This window comes from Hipposideros armiger, unplaced genomic scaffold (genome assembly GCF_001890085.2).
Source record: "Hipposideros armiger isolate ML-2016 unplaced genomic scaffold, ASM189008v1 scaffold_9, whole genome shotgun sequence".
In the NCBI taxonomy this organism is placed as follows: domain Eukaryota; kingdom Metazoa; phylum Chordata; class Mammalia; order Chiroptera; family Hipposideridae; genus Hipposideros; species Hipposideros armiger.
The window spans coordinates 5,503,307-5,529,982 of NW_017731359.1; the positions used below are offsets into that span (position 1 = coordinate 5,503,307).

At 39.9% G+C, this 26,676-nt stretch overlaps 2 protein-coding genes across 5 annotated transcripts in view; both read right to left on the reverse strand.

Moving 5' to 3' along the window:
* PHAF1 (phagophore assembly factor 1) overlaps positions 1 to 3,671 on the reverse strand; it is a 26,823-nt gene extending 23,152 nt beyond the window's left edge. Inside the window, exons 1-2 of one of the 3 annotated variants that reach the window (XM_019656253.1) lie at positions 3,590 to 3,671; positions 3,361 to 3,481 (exon numbers count right to left, since the gene is read on the reverse strand). In XM_019656253.1, the coding sequence (XP_019511798.1) occupies positions 3,361 to 3,424 (64 nt within the window). In that variant the 5' untranslated portion in view covers positions 3,425 to 3,481; positions 3,590 to 3,671. The remainder of the gene's footprint in view (positions 1 to 3,360; positions 3,482 to 3,589) is intronic. The other 2 variants (XM_019656262.1, XM_019656269.1) reach the window with 2 other exon arrangements.
* A 7,686-nt stretch (positions 3,672 to 11,357) lies between these two features.
* The window catches only part of CBFB (core-binding factor subunit beta), a 66,129-nt gene continuing 50,810 nt past the window's right edge, over positions 11,358 to 26,676 (reverse strand). For both annotated transcript variants that reach the window (XM_019656688.1, XM_019656698.1), the window contains exon 6: positions 11,358 to 13,603. In XM_019656688.1, the coding sequence (XP_019512233.1) occupies positions 13,535 to 13,603 (69 nt within the window). In that variant the 3' untranslated portion in view covers positions 11,358 to 13,534. The remainder of the gene's footprint in view (positions 13,604 to 26,676) is intronic.

A 26,676-nucleotide genomic window follows, 5' to 3' on the forward strand; every position in this document is an offset into this window, starting at 1 on the left:
TTGAAAGCATCAAACAAGGCAATTAGGTAGAACACATAGGTCCTGTACCAGAGACCCTGGTGACGACCCACCCTCTCTGAGAACTTGTATCCTCTCTCTTCTACCAACACCACTCTCTCCTGCCATGAGTTCAAAAACCAGTGTTAAGATTTAGAGGATTTCCTGTAACTGTCCATATCTCTACGATGGGTAGTATTTCCTTCAGCCCATCCCTCATTCTTTCATCCAACCATCTATTAATAGTTTCTGACTCACATCTCAATCTGTTTTCTGTATATACCTAAAGGCAAATAAAAAAATCAACAGATTAAAAGTCTATTTTCACCTTCTCTTCAATCTGGCTTCTCCTTTATATTCTGGGTCTCACTTAATACTGCTAATATCTACCCAGTCACTCAAGGCAGAAACCTCTAGATTCTTCCTCCTTCCCCATCTCTCCAAATCTAGTCTCCAAATTTTCTTCCTAAACTCATGCCCACAAAACACTTTACTAACAGATATCTTCTTTTCCAGTGAACCCAGAGACTCTTTGATAGTGTCCCAGGCAGCCACCACCAAAGAGAACTGGGAATCTGGGGAACCTATTTTCTTCTTCCACCAGCACATCATGCTCTAACGATAATACCAAATTGCTTATAGTTCCCTACATACCACCTATCTTTCCCATTGTTTTGATTTGTTTTTTAACTTGACTGGAAGATTTATGTCTATGGCGACAATGTAGATATGAAATCTGGCAGTAGACTTCTGATAGCCTGCCTGTTGCTCACTAGTTCCAGGGATGGTACTGGCTTCTGTAGGTTGACAGGAAGCCTTCCCAGAACCCCGCAGGTCAGGTCAAGTCCCTTCCCCCTTCCATAGTACCCTACATAACCACTAGCCTCATTATAATAAAATGAACCATTTCTTTGATCCTTCCTTTCCACTAGACTAAGCTCTATATGACCATTTCTTATTCAGTTTTCAATGTGTGTAAGCAGAGTCCACAGAAGTAGATGCTGCCTTCAACAGTGAGCCTTCAGTCTCTCTGGAACGAGGTAATCTTGAAGACTATTCCCCAGTGACCCTTTAAATCTACCCTCTTTGGGCATTTGCAACACTAATTTCAAAATCAGAGACATGCCTCCACACCAATACATTCTGCAAATCTCATTGAAAACATTTCAAATTTGCACTGTCTCTACTCCACCACTAATCAAATCATCAGTGGCATTCTTCCTCTTGGCCTAAGCTTTAATGTCCCTGTGTTGTTGGCATTTCCCTAATCTTCCAACATCAAACAAAAGCCAGGAAGGCAGCCAAGAAGTTGGATGCAGCTCCCCATTATGATACCAGGAAGATAATGGCAAGGGCTAGATACATCTACATTTGCACAGATTCCCAAAACAAACCTGGAGATAAAGCTGAGCCCATCCTCAGAAGGGCAGAGCAGTGGGAAGCAAGAAATCCCTGTCCTGCTCTTTTTTTATCACCTCTACCTTTCTGAGCCTGTTCCTCATCTGGCAAATGGAGATTACTTTGCAGGGTTGTGGTGACTTGAATTAAATACTGCCTGGTTCTCCAGCCCAGGAATGTAATTCTGAAGCACAGATGCACTTCTTAGGCCTATCCCTACCTATCAGCCCCAACTGTAGTTTAGATGTGTTGAGCGCTGGGGAGACTGAGGGAAAAATGACTTTTTTTTTTAGCCTAGGGAAGTTAAATGACCACCACCTCTCAGGCAGACACGATCTTAAAGTGTGGATTTTTATGATCCACAAAGGAATTATCAAGGCTCAGGCCCCCTTTATGAGCTCTCAAAGTTCAATTCTGGACCCAATATACAGTAATGCTCTTTTCACTGTTTTTGGTTGTTAAGACAATTTGAAAGAACTAACCATACCCTTGACTCCTCGAAACTGGCAAAAGCTAGGAGTGGGGGTTAAGGTATCAAAACAACAGTTGACAGAGGAAGCCTTGCTCTCCCATCCAGCTTTTTGGAAATCCTGGTATCAACTGACATCCTAACCACTACTTTTGGCCAAGAGACTCTGTACACAGAGATCCACAACTTAGTTGCAACATCAAGCACAGTTTGAAGCTATGGTTGTGGCTCTCACTCTGCCCTGTTAAGTCCTGGTATGAGAAGCTGTGGGTGGGAGGTTCTTTCCTAACTAGAAGCCAAACAGCATCAGCATGATGAATGGGTCTGGAGGCAAAGATATCACTAGCCTCCCAATCAAGCTCTTTGTGCTTCACAAGAGGCGGGGGAAGAACTCTGCAGGAATAGTTTAAGTTCTGAGAGAAGCTGGCTAAGACCTCTCAATAAAACTGGCTCCTACAACCCAGAGGAGGCTACCCGTTCAGTTCATGTAGCCAACTGCGCACCAGCAGGGCCCTACCAGCAATCTGTCCTGCACAGTTTCTCACCTACCCTGTCTTGTTGGATGAGTCTTTCAGATTCAAGGAGAAGTTATAGCTCAATGGAGCAGCTGACTCAGCCCAGTAGCCCAAATTAGTGTGACAAAAGTTCAGGCCTGCACAAACAAACAGCACCAACACCTGCTCCCCACCCCCTTTTCCTAGTGCCAGAACATCAAAGTAAACACACACAAGCGTTACTAAATGCAAATATTTGTACGCAAAAAGGTAGTGACAGTGGGGAGAGGGAAAGCTGGGCCAAAAAGCAAAAAATGACCAGGCTGCATTTTCTATAAACTAAATGTTACTTGCCCTGAACTCCTATTTCATTCTCAGCTAAGGTCTGGGTTTAGGATTACACCACACATCCACCACATTAAAAACTAGAAGGAAACAAGTTAGGTGTCCCTTTAACATACACAAACTCTCCTCAACTCCTCTGACCAGATCCCCAACATCTGAATATGGGATCGGAGCCTAGGTTCCCCTTCTTGACAGCCCAAAAAAGCAAAAGAAGACAGGCTGCTGTGACATTTAAGAGTGTCAGTCACTTCTTAGGTATTTCGTTTGTAAAATGGGAACAGGAATAACACGAGTACCTACCGACCCTCAGACCCCAAGGAGACCAACTTGAGATAATTACGCACCAGACAGCAGGGCTTGGCCTCGAGTGTTTGGGGCGTGTCAGCCATTGTTATTATTATTATCACCGTACCACTGCCTCGGGAGGGGCCCTGTTGAGGCCTAAAGCGAGGGCTTCGGGGTCCAGCTGAGTGACACAAGAGCGGGTCAGGCCGGTCGGAGTGGGTATCTAGTGCCTGGAGCCCGGATAGCCAAGCGGGCGGAAAAGGCCAGGAGCCGCGGCAGCAGGAGAGTAAGGGGCAGAGACCAGAGGCGGGAAGGGCCCGGAGGGAAGTAAGGAACAGAGACTAGGATCCTGAGGGTGGACACTATACTTACCCAGCGTGAATTCCCATTGCTCGTTTCCCAGAGAGCGCTCGGGCACCACCTCCAGATCCAGCATTGGTTCGGCTCGCCGGGCCGGGCCGGCCTCTCTGCGGCAGCGCAGACGGGACTGGAGCTGAGAAGACAAAGCAGTAGCTGACCCGCCGTCCCCGCTGTCCCGCGGCGGCCCTGCTCCCCACCTCCTCCCAGTCGTCAGCGGCATCGGCCCAACACCACACCTTACCTCACCTCACCTCGCTAGCAGCAGTCGCGGCAGGAGGGGCAGCGGCGGCAGCGGGAGCGTCTGCTGCAAAAGTGGCGTACAGGGCCGTAAAGTGTGGCGAAGGCGGGATTGCAATCGCTGGGGAGGAGTCTAAGGCGGAGTCGCGCACGCGCAAACTCCAGATCAGGCGGCTATGCAAGTCGGGGCAAAGGCTGAGGAAGGGCTGGAAGGAAGAGCTGCATACTCCATGAACCCACATCTGCACCGCACACGTTTCACACATCTACACAAGGATGTGTACACCACTTAACACGCGTATGACAATCCCCGTGTGCCGTCTACACGCCCGTGCCACTCACATACACTCGGCGCAAGAGGCGAGTTCGAGGGCGCACTGTCTGAAGCCCAGCAGTTGGGGAGGACGCGGAGGTCCTGAGCCCCTGGGCCAGCGGGCGCCCTCCCGGGACCCCTGGTTGAGGGCGAGACTGACGCGGACTGCAGCTACCTTTAGTTGTCCAGGAATAACTCCCCCACCCAGGGCCCCCCCTGGGCCTCAGGTCGTACTCAAAGCGAGTGAAGAGTGCTTGAGGGTCGTTGGGCGAAAGGAATAGGTTAGAAGGGGATTGGAGGTAGGTGGTCAGGGCCACATCCAGAGGTCGCTGGCAGCAGCTCAGACTCAAGCCAGAACTAGCTTTGCTGCCAATGCTGTGTGGTCTTGACCATACCTATGGTGATCTTTGTGCCTTAGTTGCCTCATCTACAAGTCGGGGGAGAGGGCTTTTTAGACGGTTTAGCCTGAGCTTTTGGCCTGTGCCCTGGGTTATTCCAAAACTAGAATGCAACCGGGCCTCTTCTGGAACCAAGACTTCACGGAAGCAGTCTCTGGATTCTCACAACCATTCTGAGATGCAAGATTATACCTTATTTTACAGGTGGAAAAATTAGGCCCAGAGAGGTTAAAGAGGTCTTCTGAAGGTTCTAGGTGGTAGAACCCAAGTTCTTTCTTTTGCATTGCCCCTTGAAAAGTTTTTAGCAGGGGAGAGAGTGAAATGCTATTCTCAAACTGCCTTAGTAGGAGCGTAACTTAGGAGGCTCTGTCAAAACTTGAAGTCACTGCTAGTGGAACTAAAACAAACATGGAGGAGCATGTCCATTGCAGCAATGTATGCCAGGACAACTAAAACTAAACTCTGATATATGTAAAAGGGTATGTTTTAAAAATGAAGAATATCCCTTACATGCTGTGAAAGCTCTAAGAGAAAAAAAACAGGTGCAAAATTATATGACCCTTTTATTCTGTAAAAACAAATAAAAGAAACATTGGTCATACCAAAAGGGAGAAAGCTAAACAAAAATTTATCAACAATACCTAATACAGGGAGGAAGACAGGGAGCAGGGGGACATTTACTTCTTACCACGCATGGCAAGCACTAAAGATGTGTTTCGGAAGAGTTAGTTGGGCCGCTGGCCTAGATGGTGTGGGGAGACCCGGAAATAAAACTTGTAAGGCTGGTGAGGAGTAATCTTAGTCAATTTAAAATGTCTGAATTGATCTCAAATCCAACCAGACTAGGAATGGTTCTTCTATTAAAAAAACACTTGGGGGCCGGCCGAGTGGCGCAATGGTTAAGAACTCGCTTGGGATGCCAGAGGGCCCCGGTTCGGATCCCACATAAGAGGGCCAGTGACACTGCCCTCCACAGCTCAGATGCTGAACAACAGCTCAACCTGGAGCTGGGCTGCCATGAGTCGCCGGCGACGGCGTGGGCTGCAGTCCCTGTGGCAGTGGATTGCCATGGGCTACCGTGTGTGGCCAGCAGCCAGCGTGAGCGGCCAGCAGCCGCAGTGAGCGGCCGTCCAGAAGCCGGTGACTGATCTGCCTCACCAGAGAAGAGCGCAATGATGGTGCCAACTTGGGCCAGTGAAGCAACATCCTCCACAACTAGATTGAAGAACAAAACGACAGCAACTTGTCTGTTCCCCTTTCCCCAATTCCCCAGCACTGTTCCCATCCCCCCAATTCCCCAATTAAAAAAAAAAATTTAAAAAAACACTTGGAAGCATTTATTTCTGGTGGACAAAGAGGGGTTGGGCAAGCCAGGATGGGTGTGGGAGAGGAAAGACTAAGTCAAAAAGAAAGCCACACACTCTGGATAACAATGTGAAAAGGATTTTTAGTTTGGAAAACCCAAGAAATGGGAAGAACAAGGTTGGGAAGGCGCCTGAGAAATTCCGTTGGGATAATGGGCAGATATATTTCTGTGAACAATGTGGGTCAGCAACAAATGGTTATCTTTGATCATTGTAATAACCCCACACCTTTGGAGTGGGAGTGGTAGTTTTGGGATGGTGACCTGGGGGGATGCCATAGCCCAGTGGCTGGTGGCATAGAGAGTAGAAGGGGTGCCTCAGGGGAATAGTAGGCCAACATGGGATAATGTCAGCAACTGCCATTCCCCCAAAGTGAGGGTGGGAATGTTCAAAAACATTCAACTGGCTGCTGGTGGACTACTAAGAATGTATTTAGGGAGCACAGGTAATCATCGTGGCAGTCCAAGCCTAACAGGCAAGAACAGGCTTAGGTCAGAGTACAGTGGTTAAGCACATGGCCTAGGGATATGAATCCCAGTTCTGCCATTTAATAGTTTTGTGCCTTGGGCAAGTTGCTTAACTTCTCCATACCTTTATTTCTTCATCTGTTAAATGACCACACCTCAAAGATGTGTTAGGAGGACTGCACTTACAGGAGTGTCTGCCTTATAGGTAAATGCTTTGTGTGTAACAAATTTTTTAAAAATCTAAGTGACAAGAGAATTGATAGAACCCATTGTTAGGAACTACAGATTGGATATAGGAGATGAGGGAGAAAAGGAGTCAAGAATAAAAACAGGTTTCCAGCTTGGGTAGCTGGATGGATGGTGGTGTCAGACAGGAAAGTGATGGGGGGAACTGACATTGAAGGCTGGAGGAATACCAATGCCTCTATTAAAACACATGTGGGGCCGGCTGCATTGGTTAAGAGTTGGCTTGGGATGCCACCTCTGAGCAGCAGGACCCCGGTTCGGATTTCACATTAGGGCCAGTGACGCTGTGCCCTCTACAGCTAAGATGGTGAACAACAGCTCTCACCAGAGCTGGGTTGCTGTGAGTCGCCTGTGACCGCATAGGCTGCAGTGGGCTACCATAAGCTACTGTGAGCGGCCAGCAGCCAGTGTGAGCGGCTGTCCAGGGGCCAGCGACCCATCTGCCTCACCTGGGAAGAGCGCAATGATAATACCAACACGGGCCAGTGAAGCGACGTCCTCCACAATTAGACTGAAGAACAAAAGGACAGCAACTTGTCTATTCTCCTTCCCTGATTCCCCAATGCTGTTCCCCTCCCCCAACTTCCCAATAAAATCTTTAAAAAACAAAAAAACTCACATGTGTAGGATGGCTCAGCTAAAAAACAAACAACTCACATGTGATAACTTAGAGGGCAGGAAAGGTACTGTTTGAAGCCCTAGATGAAGAACTTGGAAAACAGGATCTAAGTACCATGGTTACTAATTGGTTGTATTTGTCGAGGAGGGAAAAAAAAAAGCCAGTTTGAAAGAAGAAATAAAAGATAACTGCATCCAGCAAATCAGGGATGGAGCCAAGGGTCATGGAAAACAGTGGATTCCATCAGCTTTATAAAGAACACTCCCCTCTCTTTAGAGGGCCCGCAAATGGTCTCCCCAATGACATTTCATAATTGTTACAGACTAGTGACTTTATTCTTCCCCTTTCTGAATGGCAGTGTTTCCTGCAGTTTTCCTGTCCCTATTTCACCACTGTATACTGGCTGTGTAGAGGGCAGGTAACCACATATCCTAGAATTTTAGCTCAATGCCTGACCAGCTGGGAATTTGAGGTTGTCTCCCATGGTAGATGTATTTTCTTGAGAAAAGGAGAGTAAAATTAAATATTTAATAATTGAAAGGGTGGCTTGTGATAGTCATTAGAGCTATTCCCGAATATCTTGACTAATTTCTGGGCAAAAGGTATGATTGCAGTCCCCTGCCCAGGTGAAGTTGGACATGGCCTTGTGATTTGCTAGGTTCAATGAAATGTACACAGAAGTCAACATGTGTCAATTTCAGGTTAAGTTTTAAAAGCCAGTGCACTTTTAATTACATTATCTTCTTGGCTGTGTCACATAGCTGACAATGTTCCAGTGACTGCTGTATCAGCCTAGTTCAACCACTGATGATTATTTAGCAAATAAAAGGTAGTCTTTAAGCCAATAAAATTTGGGGGGTTTTAAGGCAACATAACCAGCCTATCCTAGTAAGGCAAACTAGAAAACTGTCAATTATGCCTCCTGTACTTTCTTCTCAGGTTTGGAATGTCTCCATGATCACTAAGCCACTCTTACTCTCCCTACTGGGTGACCATATGATCAATGAGACTGACTTTCTGCTTCTAGTCTTTTCTCTCCAGCCAAAATTAGCTTTATTGAGCACCTGGTCCCTCAAACTAAAACCAGTCAGTGGCTTCCTTAGGAATGGTCCAAACGTTTTCACATGGCTGTAAAAGTCCAACCAGCACTGCTTGTGGCCCTCACCGGGGCCTCTGCTGACCCTTGCAGATTCATCTCACTGCTGCAGCCCCCTCCATTCCATGTTCGTCATACTCAACTGCTTTTAGTTTCTCAAACTTGCCATGCTCTTGGCCTGGCTGCCTGTAATATTTCTGTCACTCTTGGCTGGCAAAATGTCTGCCACCCTTTGGATTTCAGCTCAAATGTCTCAAGGAAGCCTTTTATTGAACAACCAGACCAGGTTAGATGTACCCTGTAACAGCCAGCACTTCTAATAACTTAAAATGTTATTACTGCTTTTGGTCAGTTTTTAAACTAGACTGTAGATTTTCTGAGGGCAGGGACCATGTATATTTTGAGTACTGAATATACATTTTTACTAAATATCCTAGGGGGTAAAATAATACTCTGTTTTAATCTTTTTTTAAACATTAATAGTAAGTCTCAATATTTTAACTTATTTTTTCCTTTTGGTTGTATGACCTATGTCTTTTGCCCACTTAAAATCTTGATAATGATGTGAGCCAATGTATGCAATTATAAACATTCTACAGCTACATTAAAAAGGAAAAACAAAAACTTAATTTTATTTAACCCAATATATCAAAAATCAATATAATTCAGCATATAAAAACATATATAATCAAATTTAAAAGATTAAGTGAAATATCCTACATTCCTTTTTTTTTTTTTAAAGATTTTTTTGTATTGGGGAATTAGGGAATGGGAACAGTGCTGGGGAATTGGGGGAAGGGGAACAGACAAGTTGCTGTCCTTTTGTTCTTCAGTCTAGTTGTGGAGGACGTTGCTTCACTGGCCCAAGTTGGCACCATCATTGCGCTCTTCCCGGGTGAGGCAGATCAGTCGCCGGGTTCTGGATGGCCACTCACTGCGGCTGCTGGCCGCTCATGCTGGCTGCTGGCTACATACGGTAGCCCAGGGCAACCCACTGAAACGGGCTGCAGCCTACGCTGTCGCCCGGCGACTCATGGCAGCCCAGCTCCAGGCCGAGCTGTTGTTCAGCATCTTAGCTGTAGAGGTCAGTGTCACTGTCTCTCACATGTGGGATCTGAACCGGGGTTCTCTAGCGTCCCAAGCCAGCTCTTAACCAATGCACCACTTGGCCGGCCCCTACATTCCTTTTTTAATAATACATCTTTGCTATCTGGTATTTCATATTAGCAGTGTATCTCAACTCAGACACTAAATTTTCAAAGGCTAAAGTGAAATGTAGTCCTCCCAAAACAAAGTTCTGTTTAACAGAAAAATATTGAACACTAAGTTTTAAATTAAAAAAAAAAATACAAAATCCAGTTTCTCAGTTGTACTAGCCACATTCCAAATGCTCCATAGCCACACATAGCTAGTTCCTACCATATTGGACATCGTGGATATAGATTATCTTCTCTAAATAAAAAATTTCCCTCTGTATCTTATCTACTCAACATTTCCTAGTTTCTGAAACCTGAATAAGGTCAACAAAAACCTTAACTCTTAAGTAGCTTAAGTTATTCTAACCAAAAGTTGAGAGTTGACTAATAGTGACTTACCTGTTTGAGTACCCTATATTTAAACAAACCTAGCTGCTACTTCTACCCTACAACTCTCTAGCCTTGAAACATTTTTGAAAGGCTATTTATGTATACGTGATGGTGGTGATGCAAGAAAGAAAATTGATGCCATCTAGGGGGAATCATGCTTTGAAATCTGCCTGCAAAAGACTGAAATCTAACCTTTAAAAATGTTTGGAAGATCAAAACACCAATGCTGTCTTGTAAACACACACACACACACACACACACAGTTGTGGAAATATGGCTGTAGTGGTTTTAAAAATACATCCATAAACTCTGACATGCCACCCTTCAAGAGATGAAGCTTAATACTCCTCCCTTTGAGTGTGGGCCTGACCCAGTGACTCACTTCTAACATACAGAATATGGCAACCCAAGATTAGGTTATTAAAGACTGTGGCTTTCATCCTGGGCATGCACTTCCTTGAATCACTTGCTCTGGGAGAGGCCAGCTTTCAAGCTATGAGCTGCCCTATGAAGACACCCACATGGCAAGGAACTGATGTCTCTATCCCAACACCCAGCAAGGAATCAAGGGCTTTAATCCAACAGTCTCTGAGAAACTGAGGCCAGTCAATGATCACATGAGTGGACTTGGAAGGGGATCTTTTGAGATGACTGTAAGCCCAGGCTGACAACTTAACTCTAAGCTCAAGACAGACCTTGGACCAGACCACTGAATTTAACTTCTTTCCAGATTTCTGACCCTCACAAACTGTGAGCTGATGTTTACTGTTTTAAGCTGCTAAGCTTTGGGGCAATGTATTATGCAGCAGTGGAAAATTCATACAATGGCTTATAGCTTGAAAAAGGTCCCCATTGCCAAATAATGCATAAATCAAGTAAGATACTTCTTTTCCCAAGCAGCCTCCAAATAGTATCCAAATACCTGTTTCTAGAGGTGATATACTTACTAAAACCATGATGCTACTGCTCAAACAACTATTGAAATTAACCCTAAGAGTATGAATCGTATTCTTTGGAATTGTGCTTAATGGCGCCAATTCAGCATTTAAAGGTATTTGTGATTTGCATTAAGTCTGCTGGGGAATAAGTAAATTTTTTCATATGGATCAAGCTTAAGGCATGCTTCTCAAGTAAAAGGCTTAATTTTCTGCTGTAGGAAAATGCCAAGAAAAGTCCTAAGAATGTTTTTCTTTAAATTAAATTTATTGGGGTGGCAATAGTTAGTAAAATTACATAGATTTCAAGTGTACAATTCTGTAATACATCATCTACATGACACAGTGTGTACTCGCCACCCAGAATGTTAGATATAACACCCCAAAAAAATCAAATTCAGTGGATACTCCTAAAACGAATAGCTTGAAAGATGCTACTAATTTGGAATGTGTAATTTTTGGAATTCTTCCTCCCATCCAAAATCACTACTTTATAGTCATATCTCATAGGATGGGTAAAGCAAGCCAGACTTTTTGAAAACTATAATATACATTGGGAAATTAGTATTTTTTGTGATATTTACATTAAAGGTTTTCTTTGGAATTAGCAGAAATGACCACTAGATGCCAGTGTTGTTTTTTTAAGGTTAAAAAGCAGGCTGAAAGAACAGTTCAGAAAATCAATGTTCTGTCATAACAAACACTAGAACAGAAATTGTTGGATTATGTCAATAAAGAGTCAAGACCCTGTTTTCACTACACAGAAGTTTATTGTGAAAGTCAATTAAACATACAAACACACAGTATGGCTAATGGTGGCAAAAGCAATCTCGTAGCTTAAGGCAAGTTTTAATGGAGATGAATTTAGAAAAGATGATGCAATGATGTAATTTTGTTTAAATATAGATTATGGAAAAATATCAAATTGCATCAATAACTTAATAAAAGTAGTTTTCAAAGCCTGCACTACTGGAGAAAAAGGGCTCATGATCTTAATGCCAGCATTAAGACAGATGGAAGCAGCACAGTGCTAAATGACAAGAAAAATTCAGTATTTACAGAAGGATGGCAACATGAACATTTAACAACATTTGATCTAAGTTACTGGTGGACTAAAAGCCCTCAGCTAGAAGCAATAGAGAAAAATGTACCATCATCATTGTGTTATTTAAAAAAAATTTAAGTGCATAAGTCAAAAACCAAGGAGCTCTGTGATAAAGTAACCTTAAAACACCACTGTAAGGACCACTTAAAAGGCGAGTCCCTCAGGGGAAATTAGGGCACTGAGTGTGTAAACATGTGAGCTGCACAACACCAAATAACAACCAAATTCATTCATAGTACTTAGTTATACAAGATCAGCATGGTCTTTTATGATGCATTATTGTTTATAACAATTTAAACACACTCCTTACCATGCATGACTTCAAATATATAACAAACATTTTTATTCTGAGATACAGGATATGTTTATGAATTATAAGACCTATATACAATGAAAGTCACACCTCCCTCATTAATCAAGTATATATATATATGTTTTAAATGCAATGACCTTATTCAGACTTCAGTTCATTTTCTGAATTGACCATGTCAGTTTTTCACTCTTTAAAATAATGCCATTCTATTATGATAAAATACATTTTTGCAAAAATTCAGAAATGTAGTAACATTTAATGAATGTGATCATGAAAAATATTTGTAAGGAGGTGCCAAATGACTTAGCACTTTTTTCCAGTTTTGTATTAAAAAAAAAGTTGCATTCAATTTTACAGTGAGCCTATTTAAAAAATATTATACCAATTTATCTCAAAAGGTTCTAATAGTCCTTTTGGAAAATACCATATATAACCTGTGAATTATTTTCCAGATTAATGGAAGAAAATGTATCCTCTGCACAGATGAACATTTTCTCTGTAAGACTAATCTTTCATCACTCAGAATTGTTTTTACAAAAGCATGCATTATAAAATACACATAAAAGCAGCTATGTTAAACATAATTTTAATACAATATTACCTTTGTAGCTGATTCATCACTGTCTCCAGTTTAATATGCTGTTACATACATGAAGAAGCTCCAGTATCCCTTTTCTGATTGACTTAAAAAAAAAATATCCCTGAATAAAACAGAAGCCAGCCTGCGACTTCTTTAGGCATTTCAGTAGAATATTATCATCTATGGAGAATATCTCCACACAAACTCATGATTACAGAACAATCTAAAACAGATCTGGGGCAGATTAGAGTTAATACCAATTTAAAATTTTTATGTTTAAAAAGGAAAGAAAGGAGCTGATTATCAACATTTAAAAGGATACTGCAACTTGAACAACTGTAAACTTTGTGTTAGAAGGCTGTGGCAGACAGCTCTATGCTACTAGGTTTTTAGCTTGTAAATAATGCAAACACATCAGCAGTTTTAAAATGCTATAGACAATAAAAACAAGGGGAAAACAAAACAAAATACCAACAATGCCTAGCTAAAGTGAAGCTGTATAACCGACAAATCTAAAATTACAGAAAAAAAAAAGAAATTTAGAGCAACCGATTAGGGGAAAATACCTTTAACAAAAAAAAAATTGTAATTTCTTGACATGAACTTTTAAATAAAAATGGAGGGGGAAAAAGAGCTTTACAAGTACACAGTTTCAACTCACTAAAATAATGCCAACAAGGTAAGCTTGCATAGAAAAAAAATTAAAATTATTACTGGCTACATGCATACAAAATTAGAAATGCAGATATTATAATCATAGTGCAAAACCATGGCAGTTTGTGATGCCTTGTTACTGCCTAAGGTTGAGAAATAGACCGTAGTACCTCCAGTTATCACAGTTTCTGGTCTTCCAATCAATTATTTTTGCCGACTAGAAACAATGTATGTATATGTAAAGATTGGGGGGCACATCTGCTGTGCTACTAATTAACGAAGTTTGAGGTCATCACCACCACCTAAATTGGAACCAGGACTAGGGTCTTGTTGTCTTCTTGCCTGTAATGACAAAAATCATAATTTGGAGTCAAAACATGTTTTGAAAATCAAAATGCTAGAAAAATAAAAGACAGTAACATATAAGAAAAGTTTGCAACTAAAACATTTTCAGCTAATATCTCTCCACATGTCAGAGAAAAAAGAACAATTTAAATTACGTATAAAATATTTTGCTAAAGTTTTCTTAAAAACCAAGAATAAAAATCTCATTATATTTTAAAAAGCATTACTAAAATATCGACTATGTATAAAAGAACTACATATCTACATTTACAGTTTCAGGACTAGAGGGTTTAGCACATCATCCAATCACCTTAGAAGCAAACTTACCCTTTTGGTAATAGTTTATATTTACTGAGCACTGTTCTAAGAACTTTCAACGGATGAATTAATTTAATCCCTGCCAACAACCTGCAATATAGGTGCTATTATTTATCCATTTTACAGATAAAGAAACTGATCACACAGATCTAATCATAATTGAAAAATATAGTAGTGAATTTCATATTTTACTGAATTCCTTCTCTGCCAACTGAGTTCAAGCTAAAATCTCTACCTCAAGTAAATCCAGAATTATTATGGATAAAGTATTTTGTCTCAAAAGCAAAAATAGAAATATAAAATTAGTCTTTGTTACACTTATATACCCAGAAATATCTTTACAACAATATTTATAACAACTAAGAGGCTTGACAATTACGAACACTGAGGATTTCAAGTTTACTTCAGATTTCTAGTTAAACTATTGATGGCAAATTAGTTGACAGAACAACTAGCATACTGTGCATGACACTCTGCTTAATAAAGTTTTATAAAACATGGTGCCCCTTTGGTCTATACACAACATTTACTTTCAGTCTCTTTCACAAATTTCAGTGCACGTTTCTTTCATAAGCTTTCTTTAGTGACTACAGATGTCAGTCAAGCACAAACATCTGTTTGTATACAGAAACTGGCTCCTTCAGTAACAGCTTTCTTATGTTAGATAAGGACAACTCCATTTTTACCAGTTGTTTAGGCAAAAACCTTGAGGTTACTTATACCCTCTCTTTCTCTTACACCCAACAGCAAATTATGACAGCTCTACATTTAAATAATCCTGAATCTGAGTACTTCTGACTACCTCTACCACTCTCACCCTAATCCAAGCCATCTTTTTTCATGTGGATCTTGTTTTTAGCCACCTCTGTTATGTTATATACCAGCAATTGAGACTAACTGCAATTACCTATGCAAGCTTTAGCTAAATGGAATCAATATCACCAATTCAATCTCCATTGTCTATATAAGTTTTGGGAAACAAATTCAACCAAAAATCAAAATACTGATTTCAATTCTTAATACCTCAAACAGCTGTTTGAGAAAGGGCATTCTTGACCTTCAAAAAAAATCTCAACAAGTCACACTTGTACTGTAAGATCAAGTTCAGTCAGAAGCTTCAGCTATGTAGGTCATCATTTCTCAAGAGGGTTATGTTGTTTAGACAAATGACACTGCCTATTCACTTTCAAACATATCAAATAAAATACAACACAAACTTCTGTAGTTTTTCTTATAAATGTTGACATATTTCTCTAGCAGATTTTTACTATTTATTAGCAGATGGCACACTAAATTTTAGCACGTTTCTTTCAGTTAAATAGTCAGGTTGAAGTTATGCTGCATGGTTGGACTTTAAGAGCTATAGAACACATATGGATCAGAAAAACAATTTATGTTTCCTACCGAATCAATGCTAAATGTAGTGTAAGGACAGATCAATTCTGCAAAATCAGAGATGGTGATATGAGCATCTGGTTTCAGTCAATGAAGGTTAGAAAGGGGCTGAGCAATGAAAAAACACAGAAAAATCAATTCTAATTATATATTTATAAATCACTACAAACCTACCAATTACACTTTGTGAAAAGATATTTTAGCTTTTGTCTTGAGATAAGAATAATTTTCAAATTATTTTAATAATGGGATGATTCCAAAGGAGTACAAAGAACAGTCATCAGCAGCTGGAATTCTCCCTATTGGTGGTCATGGCTGTGCAGAGGTTGCCATGGGTTAGTCTATATTTTTGGTAAAAGCATGAAAAGGAGTAAAATCATTCTGCTATTTATTTGTGTTTTTAGTTTCTATTTACATTGTGAAGAAGGAATGAGGAAGAAGCAAGGAAGACATTGTGAAGGAGGGTCAAGAACAGGAAAAAAAAAAGAGGAGGTGAAATCTGATAAGAGTACGAATGAGAGAAGAGGGAAGAATAAGAGAACTGAGAGGCTGGGGGAAAATTTAACGCTAGAAAGGAGGATGTATGGGCGGTAACATGGACACAAATAAGAGAAACAGATTTAGGTTCCGTGAGATAGATTCCACAGGACTGGAATTAAACAACTGAATGAGTGATCTTGAGAAGCAGTGCTTTGTACTGTGGCAGTTTTCTAATGGAAGATGGATATTTTAGAAGGAATTCTGTGGGTAATAAGCCTCACTAGATGATGGCAAAGAAACTCTCTGCACTTGATTATTCTAAAAGCATAAAGTCCATAATTTCTAGTATCTTTTTTTTAAAGATTTTATTGGAGAATTGGGGGAGGGGAACAGCGCTGGGAAATCAGGGGAAGGGGGAACAAACAAGTTGCTGTCCTTTTGTTCTTTAGTCTAGTTGTAGAGGATGTTGCTTCACTGGCCTCTGCACGGCTGCTCACGGCGGCTCTTGGAAGCTCACACCGGCTGCTATCAGTTGCACCTATTTTCTTTCTTTTAATATATCATCATCCAGAAACATGGTAAATCCAATTTCTAGGAGGCAATCATGGCGTGAGTCCAAAATGAAGAGACAAAAAGTCACCAGGTGTTGGGAGTTTTCCCTACTGGTCAGGACTGTGCAGACGTAACCAAGAGCAGGGATGCCCAAATGAAAAAGAATAAAACTTCTTGATTTCTATTCTTTTATTATCAAAGTCATCAAATTGCTGAACATTCTTCAAGAGATATTAAAAATAGCTAAATTTATGGAGTGTACACTATGTCCAGATACTGTGCTAATCATTTCATGTTTGACACTTGGCTAAAAGAACACAGAATTACAGACTTTTAGAGCAGCACAGTACTTCAGAGATCTGGTTCCACTCTCATTTTACAGATGATGAGCCAGAGCCCAAGAAGTTTAAGTGATTCCCCCTAAGGTTATATAGTTAGCTGGTGGCAGTCAGACCTCTAGAAAAAGATGAACCTTTAACTCACAATTAGCATTAACGTCAGCCCCTTAAGTCATTGTTTTTTTCCCTATTGCTAAGGCTAGAGGAGACACAAGCAGAAATTTTAAGTCCTAGTATGAAAGAAAGGAATGTACTTTCCCCAAACTTATTAAAAAGATAAAAACCAGTCAATTATAAACAACTGTCACATAAGTAGACTGCAAGTGCTCGTCTAACAGCATGTCAAAAATAAAGTTCTTATAAAGAACTTTAAAGAACCACTTCAGGGGCCAGCCGAGTGGTGAGTTGGTTAAGAGTTGGCTTGGGACGCCACCTCTGAGCAGCAGGGACCCGGTTTGGATCCCACATTAGGGCCAGTGCCGCTGCGTCCTCTACAGCTAAGATGGTGAGCAATAGCTTGACCTGGATCTGGGTTGCCATGAGTCACCTGAGACAGCATAGGCTGCAGTCCCTGCTGCAGTGGGCTGCCGTGAGCTACCGTGAGTGGCTGGCAGCCCGCATGGGCAGCCATCCAAGGGCCAGCGACCAATTTGCCTCACCCGGGAAGAGCGCAATGATAATACCAACATGGGCCAGTGAAGCGACGTCCTCCACAACTAGACTGAAGAACAAAAGGACAGCAACTTGTCTATTCCCCTTCCCCGATTCCCCAACGCTGTTCCCCTCACCCAATTCCCCAATAAAATCTTAAAAAACAAAACAAAACAAAACAAACCACTTCAGGAATGCTTAAAATATAAAGTGACATTTCAAAATAAGAGTGGAAATAATCTACATTTCTGGGCTTGGATGGGGATGGCTCTACTACTTTACACTTAGCTATGTGATTAAACAAGCTTCTTATCCTCTTTCAGCCTCAGTTCCTCAAAATGGAGATAGATACACCTGATAAGAGCACTTAAGAATCAAGTGTAAAGCAAATATTGCAGTGTATCCAGCTATGTTATCATTTCTCACAGGTGGCACATAGTAAGCCCTCATGCTGCTGTTATTACAATAAAGCTACTCATCACTTCCCAATTTATCTATATGAACTTTTCAAATGTTAAAATCTGCATCCTGCAGATAACAATAATTTTTACAAATTAAAACAAGGTTAAGACAAAATAAATTTTAATAAAGTCTACGTCTCTTACAACAGACAGACTCTCGCTTAGTATGGGAGAAGAAGATCTAGTATCCTCTTTGTCATTAATCCTTTTACGATTCTCATTCTTAGTCTGAGTTCGTATTCCAAGTTCACTCTCATCTACTGCCTTAACCCAAAATACCTCAGGAAGGCCCAGTATAGACAGATTCTTACGTTTATTTGTCCTTACACAAATATGAGTGTTGGTAAAGTGACTTGAAAACTGAAGTCTGTGGGAATTTAAAATAAATAAGGCTGGGATTTTTTCTTGGACCACACAGAATTGAAGGCTCCCAAAACACACAAAACACAAATACAAAAACCACATAAAACCTCTTGCCTGTTTTTATTTCCAAATAGTCTCCACATAAAATTCTCCTATGATTTTTTGAATTGTATTAAAACTGCCTATAGAATAAACAATAATTATTTACCCATTTTCTGACATTAAAGACAACTTATTTGTTAATGCTTTATAATCCAACCAAATGAAACCATTTTCTAGATAACAATAGAGAAAATCTCTTTCAGTGTCCTGCCACCTTGCAGCTGAATTGAGTCAACAGTACCATATTACAGTTTTAGGTTAAGAGGCCAATCAAGATGCAAGCAAGAGAAACCCAAGACACTAATTTGAAAAAATACATGCACCCCTATGTTCACTGCAGCGCTATTTACAATAGCCAAGACTTGGAAACAATCGAAATGCCCATCGGTAGACGAATGGATTAAGAAAATGTGGGGGCCGGCCAAGTGGCTCAGTTGGTTAAGAGCTCGCTCAAGAGTTTGAGCTCTGAGCAACAGTGGTTCGAGTCCAGCCCGAGCTGAGCAGCCNGCTCGACCTGGAGCTGGGCTGCCGTGAGTCGCCGGCAACAGTGTAGGCTGCAGTGGGGCTGGTTGGCAGCAGGCATGAGCTTTCATGAGCTGCCAAGAGCTGCCATGAGCAGCAGTCCACTGGCCGGCGACCAACCTGCCTCAGCCGGGAAGAGCGCAAAGATAATATCAACATGGGCCAGTGAAGCGAATTCCTCCACAACTAGACTGAAGAACAAAAGGACAGCAACTTGTTGTTCCCCTCCCCCAATTCCCCAATAAAATCTTTAAAAAAAAAAGTCAAATTTATTTCCAAGAACGCTGATGATGAACGTGTAATTTGCACAAAATAATGACATTTAATATTCTCTGTGTGGAATGGTATCACTGATCACATGAAAACCAAAAGAAATAAATCTGCTGAAAAAGCATCAGCATCAACATATACTTCAAAGGCAACAATTTAACATGTGCAGCTGCAAACAGTACTTTTAACATCACTCTGTAGAATATAATTTTTCATTTAAATCAAATGACTTCTAAATTAATTTCACTCACATGCTCAAGCATATACAAAAAAAAAGCAGTTGATATGTTTGGCTTCATTAACAGAAAAACTTTGCAAAAAGTTAAAAGACACAATTTTTACATCAATGTCATTAGGTACTTCAAATAGAAAATTGGTTAATTCGAGTAACAGTTCAATTTTTCTAACATGATCATAGAATCAAAATATAGGCATACCTCATTAATTGTACTTCACTTTATTATGCTGTATTTTTTTACAAACTGAGGGTTTGTGGCAACCCTGCCACAACAGATTACAACTTGCTGAAGGGTCAGATAACAGCATTTTTTAGCAATAAAGTTTGTTTGCTTTTTTTAAGGTATGCACATTTAATTTTTTTTTTTTTCAAATGGAAGAACAGTGTGTTTTTCCAGGACCCATCAGCTCCAAGTCAAATAGCTGTTTCAATCTAGTTGTGGAGGGCACAGCTCGGTGGTCCATGCAGGGATCAAACTGGCAATCTTGGTGTTATGAACACTGCACTCTAACCAACTGAGCTAACCGGCTGCCCCAATAAAGTATTTAAAAATTAAGGTATGTACATTGTTTTTTTAATAATATAATGCCATTGCACAGTTAACAGAGGATAATATAGTGTAAACATAGGTTTTATATTCATTGGGAAACCAAAAAATTGGTTTTTTTATTTCCCAATGCATATAAAACCTATTGGTAACTTGTTTTATTGTGATATTTGCTTTACTGCAGTATATGGAACCAAATTCCACAATATCTCCAAGGTATGCCTGTAAAACTTTTGAAAGGTCAGTACATTGTAGGTAAAACATCTTTTTGTGACTGCCAAAGTAAATTACTTCAAAAAGTACATCAATGGGGCCGGCCGAGTGGCGCTTTGGTTAAGAGNAAAAAGAAAAGAAAATGTGGCACATTTACACAATGGAGTATTACTCAGCTATAAAGAAGAATGAAATCGTACCATTTGCAACGATATGGTTGCAACGATATACAAAGAACATTACGCTAACTGAAATAAGTCAGAGAAAGACAAATACCATATGATCTCACTTATATGTGGAATCTAAAGAAGTGAATAAACAAGCAATGTAAACAGAAATAGTCTCAGAGACACAGAGGAAAAACTGATGACTGCTAGATGGGAGGGGGTGGGGATGAGGGAGAAGGGGAAGGGACAAGACAACATAAATTGGTAACTTCAATATTGCCACAGGGATAGGGAAGTCAGTTTGGGGAATATAATCAATAATGTTGTAAATCTTTTTTAGGGGGCCAGATGAACTCTTGTCTTGTTAGTGAGACCTCTTCATGGACGGTATAGAGGCCTGACCACTGCACTGTACATCTGAAGCTGCCGTTGAATAATATGTCAACTATAATTTAATATATATATAGTCACGGGATATGGAGTGTGGGGACGGTGGATTGGGGGAGGGAGGTTGTCACTTTGTGAGGAGTTTTCACTAGCATAACTAGTGCATTGCTTTGTACACCTGAAACTTATAATAATAATAATAATACATAGATATAATAAAAACAATACATAGAATAATAAAAGTAATACATAGATAACAAAAAAAAAGATGAAAGCAAGCCTCTGACACAGAGAGTGTGTATAAGCTGCTATCAAGCAAATGATGGAGGTATCGTTCCAATTTATCTACGATCAGAGCACTCATTCTGTCCCTTATTAACCTCAATCTCTCTTCACAAAAGCCAAAAAGAAAGGCATTTGAATTATAGTTTTAGAGACGTGTAACCTGAAGAGAACAACTAGGGGCTAAATCAACATTTTCAAATTATGGAAGAATTCTCAGGCTGAAAAGGCACTGGGCTACTTCTATGTAGCAACAGACACCAAATAGGCAAGCATTTCATAGAAGAAACATCTGTGATTATTTTTTCTTTTTTAAAGTCTACTTTTTATTAAAGTACAGAAGAGTGCACAAATCATAAATATGACGTGTGATCAAACAAAAGGAGAATGCGGCTGCAGAGTGCCATCCAACAGAAAGGCAGGGATCTTCAATATGGGAAGCGGTGCACTGAACTTTAGTGACAGTGTGTGACAAGATTCAACTAGTTTGGTGCAGTCGGGTATGAGCTATGGTTGAGAGAAGGTTGTATTTTAAAGTGTGCCATAAATCATCCTCCATCATGACAACACTTCATGTCACACATCGCTTCTGGTATATGGCAATTTCTGTCAAATAAAAACGTTATGGTGTATCCTCATCCACCTTATTCACTGGATCAGGCACTGTGAGACTTCTGGCTCTTCCATAAAGTCAAAATGACTATGAAAGGTAGATGTTTTGAATTGATTCAGGACATTGAGGCAGCCACAACAGTGCAACTAAAGACACTCATGAAAAAGGACTTCCAGAACTGCTTCACAAAGCAGCAAGAATGATGGGATAAAGCGGGGGGGGGGGGGGGGGGGGGGCGGAGCAGGGATGATGGTATTTTGAGGGAGGGTTTAATGACAATGTGTCTTTTACTGTAATAAATTACACATTCACCGTATTTTTTTAAAATCACACCTTGTATATAACTTCATGAGTTTTCATTAAGTGAACATACCCATGTTAACTAGCACCCAGATCAAGAAATATAACATTAACAAAGCTTGGAAAGTTCTCTTTGCATCCTTTCCCAGTCACACTACTGAGCTCCCTGTCTAACAGCTATCTTGACCTCCCACAGATCTAAGAAGTTCAAAATCCAGGATCTGAAGTAGCTTGGGAAAATAGTATCTGAAGTTAAGATACGCCTACCTTTACTGCTGCTCCAGACAGGTTGTGAGCCAAGGTGCATAGAATGAGGGGGTGAAGAAACTAGCTTTCACTGGGCCCCAATGTAAGTATCAGGTACTGAGCTAAATAAACAGCAACCCAGGAGGAAGGGTGTTAGCCCTGTTTTTACAGATGAGGTTCAAGAGAATAGGCAACTTTCCCAATGTCACATAGCAATAAGCAGTGGAGCTAGGATTTGAAACCAGGAAAATCTATTACAAACCTCATACTCATTCTTCTATATCAAAGGTTCTCAAAAGTTACATGCTGCCAGCTACTGGGTTCCCTGAAAATACCCCAGGGACTCCAGAGAAAGCCCAAAATAATCCCTACCCTGCTTCAGAGAAGTGTCCCTATATCTATTTTATATATTAGGGTTCTGTATAAAATTTCAAATGAAGAAAGGATTTCATAGTTTTAAAAACAGCCTATATGCCGGAGAATACAGATAGCAAGTTCTAGAATCTTCTGTTTTCATCATTCTGTGTTAACACTAAAAATATTTAATTTCTTTTCTAAATAGATAATAGATGCACATGACACAAAAGTCAAAAGGCACAAAAGATAAAAATAGTGAAAACCCTCCCGTGTGGCCCCTAGATAGCTGATTCCCCCCGCCGTTTCCAGTTCCAGTTTCTTACATATCCCACTAGAGAGACTATGAACACTCAAACAAGTATGTTTATGTATTCCTTTTAAAAAAATACTCATTGGGTAAGATATTATACAGTGTTCTATACCTTTTGCATATCATTTGATTATACACCAAAGATTTAACAGTATTTTGAACAAGGTTATGAAAATAAACAATGTTTCTTCATTTCAATGTAGTTTTTCATTTGCCAAGTTAATGATAATCTGCTATTATCTCTGGAAGGTAAAGAAAATACCATACTAGTAAAATATCCTTTCCCAGAAAAACTAGAAAAAAAAAAGTTAACTCCTACCATGAATTAGATTTAAAACTTTCTAAATTTTACAGATGATGAAATAGAAATATGCCCAAGGAGTTTTCTAACTGATTTCAGGTTAAAAGATACTGGCAAAAAGCAAAATCCCTTGGGCCATTAACTACTTGGAGTTTGGCTTCCCATTGTCAGTAACCTCAACCTTACACATATATTAAATGCTCATGAACACCACCATTACAAGTTTAGCATGGCAGGGCCAGAGGCCTCAGAGGTTATCCAAACAGGGGTGGGACACTGCTATGCCTTGGTGCCGCCAGGATCTCAAGCTTCCAAGGACCATCTCCTGGGTTACTGCCACCCAAGAGTTACCACTGCTCCTTGGCCCTCGTTTCCAGTCAGGCATCAGGACCACCCACTAGAACCATTATTATTCTGTTGTGCCTCAGCTTTTTCTTTTCCAGGCAAAATGGTTTCTAATCTCTCCTAGCAGATTTTATTTTTCAACTTAATCATCTTTATGGGTGATGTGGAAATTCATTTCCCAGTGCTAGGCTGTATTTGTGGAGACCTTTTGGTTAGGAAACTGGTTTAAGTCTTCACTCTTCCTTGCATTAACCAACTATTTGAAAGAAAGCAAGTCAATTAATTTTTCTCAGAGTCTCAGTTTCTTCAATTGTAGTAACAATGTAAAGTGAATGTAAGAAAACCATTTTTTATAAAATTGTGACTTTTTAAAAAAACAAAACCAAAAACAAAGGATGCCTGATTATATAAACATCCTACAGATGTTTAAATTACAGGAAGGGACACAAATTTTTCTCCAATGTTCTCCTTTTGGGAAAAAGGAGTTAAACTGCAAGAAAATAAGCTGACATAAGGAATTTGTTATGGATTTTTTTTTAAAAGGAAGAAAAATTACACATGTGCAAAGTGCCAAAAGACATGCACCACCCCAAACTCCCCTAAGTGACTGCCAGTGCAACCTCTGGAGTCCGATTCCAGCCCAATTTTCTAAATGACAGCTCTCTACAAGAACTGACATTTTAAATTACATCCACAAGGGACTACAGGATCTTAAATCATTGATGAAAATCTAACCATTTTTTTCTATGCTCTAGGTCATAATGTAAGGAAAGTGCCCTGATATACTTTAGAGAACTAAAAGGATGTTCTTGTTAGCCAGATAATTCAATTAACTGGAACCATCACTGTGGTAGAGCTTTTAGTGCTAAAGAAGTACTTTAGAGCTATTATTTACTGTAGGCATACACATACCAAGCACCATACTAAGTGCCTTACAAGCATTTCCCATTTAATTCTCACAACAATTTCTATGAGAAAACAGGCTTAAGAGAGATTGGAAAGTGATGGAACAGGACTCTCAACTAGGCCTGACTACAAAGCCCATGCTCTAAAATCAATGACAAAAAAACAACTGGAAACTATCTGAGCAATAAATTCTTTGACACCTCCATCAACAGACTATATTTTTGTTCATACACAAATAATAAACACACACACCAAAATGTTTTTCTTCAAGTAACACTATAAGAACAATCAAACTAACATTTAGAAAAGACAATTCTTAGTCTCAACTAATTTAGTATTTTATTTAAAGCAAAATACATACAACTTCCTAAAGAATTGTTACATTAATTGTTAAATAGTTATTCTTCAAATATAATGTAGCTGAAAAGGCACTTTTTAATAAAATTATTCTTACATTCATTTAAAGCCATGGTAGCTTGCTTCAAAAAGACTGACCAATCATGTTCTCTGACACGGCAAGATCTCTTACTCCTTCACTCCTTTGCATATACTATTCCTTCTGTGCACAATGTTTTCCCTGGCTTGTCCACCTGGTAAACTCACTCTTCCTTCAAATCCCTGAAAATGCATTCTCCTGTGAATCCCCCAAGCAGATGTAAGCAATCCATCCTACACACTGCCACTGTTCCCTTTCTGAACCTCCATTATGTATGGCTGCTATTAAAGTAGACTGCAATTATCTGTTTATACATTTATCTTCCCTCAAGACTGATAGTTGCTCAAGGACAGAAACCATGTATTTTCATCTATATATTTCCTAGTCCCTAATGCAGAATCCAGCACAACACAGTTGGGGCTCATTACTTAATCAATTATCTAATTAACATAACCCAACAAATTACAAACATTTTAAATCTCTCCAGAGACCATTAACATGTATTATTCTAAATACTTTAACCTACAGGCTATCCTGTAACTCTAGTTTACAGACAGGCAGGATAGGAGCTGTTCTTTGATGAACTCCATTTGACAACTAAACACAATGTAAAAAACACTGTGGTGGGTAGTGTGGAAGTTAAAAAATGAAGGGCCCCATCTCATTGGGGATCATCATAGAACGGAGGACAGACACATTTATAATTGTTTCAACATACTGTTCAGTAAGAACAATAACAGAAATAAGAAGTGCTCTGGAAACTACAAAGTGGAAGGGCTAATAATGATTAACAAGACCGGAGAAGAGACTGACAGATAACATTTAAGAAGGGCCTTGATAAATGGGTGGAAAAGTATATTCTTGGCCAGGGAATAAACAGCATGAGCAAAAAAGGTTCAGAAGTATAACAAATACATATTATACATTTTAAAACTTATTATTACAGATACAAGCATTCTGAAAGAAAAGGCTGTGGGAAATTTAATCACAAGAATTATAAAAGCTTCAAAGAAAACAAATGTATTGCATTATAGTCCTCCTGTTTCTTCCCCTGGCTAATAAGTATTCTTGGGGACACCATCAGTTGCTATCAGCCTATTAAATCAATTCATTCATTGATAAAGAGAAATATCAATCATTTAAAGATAACTTTATACATTAAGCATGGAGTAGGCTTGAGTTTTTAAATTTATTCTAAAAAAAATTGTAACGTAATAGGAAATATATATATGAAATAACATCAATAGCAGCTGACATCTAGTCAGTGCCACATACTCTAAAAGTGCTTTCACATATACTCAATCTTCACAATGACCTACTGAGATAGGCACAATTGTTAGCCCTATTTTATAGATGAGGAAAGTTAGCCATAGAAAGGTGAAGTAAGTTGTCTGATGAGCGGCAGAGCCAGATTCAGACCCTGCAGTGTGGCTCTAGAGCAGTGGTTCTCAACCTTTCACAGGGGTCACCTAAGACCATCAGAAAACACATCTTTTCGATGGTCTTAGGAAGAGAGACACTGCTCCTCTATCCATCTCCAGGCCCACATGCAGATACGCCCATATACGAGTACCCGGCGACCCCTGTGAAAGGGTCGTTCGACCCCCAAAGGGGTCACGACCCACAGGTTGAGAACCTCTGCTCTATAGTCTGGGCTCTTAACCACTGTCTTTGTGCACACACGTGTGTGTACACACACACACACACACACACACACACACTTACTTTTGGGTTAATTTAAATAATAGTGTACCTAAGATTCCGTGCATGAAAAACCCACAAATTTTCTGTATAACACTGACTTAAAACATTTTTTTTAATGTAACAGAATACACATAACATAAACATTACCATCTTAACCTTTTTTTTTTTTTGAAGATTTTTATTGGGGAATTGGGGGGATGGGAACAGTGCTGGGGAATTGGGGGAAGGGGAACAGACAAGTTGCTGTTGTTTTGTTCTTCAGTCTA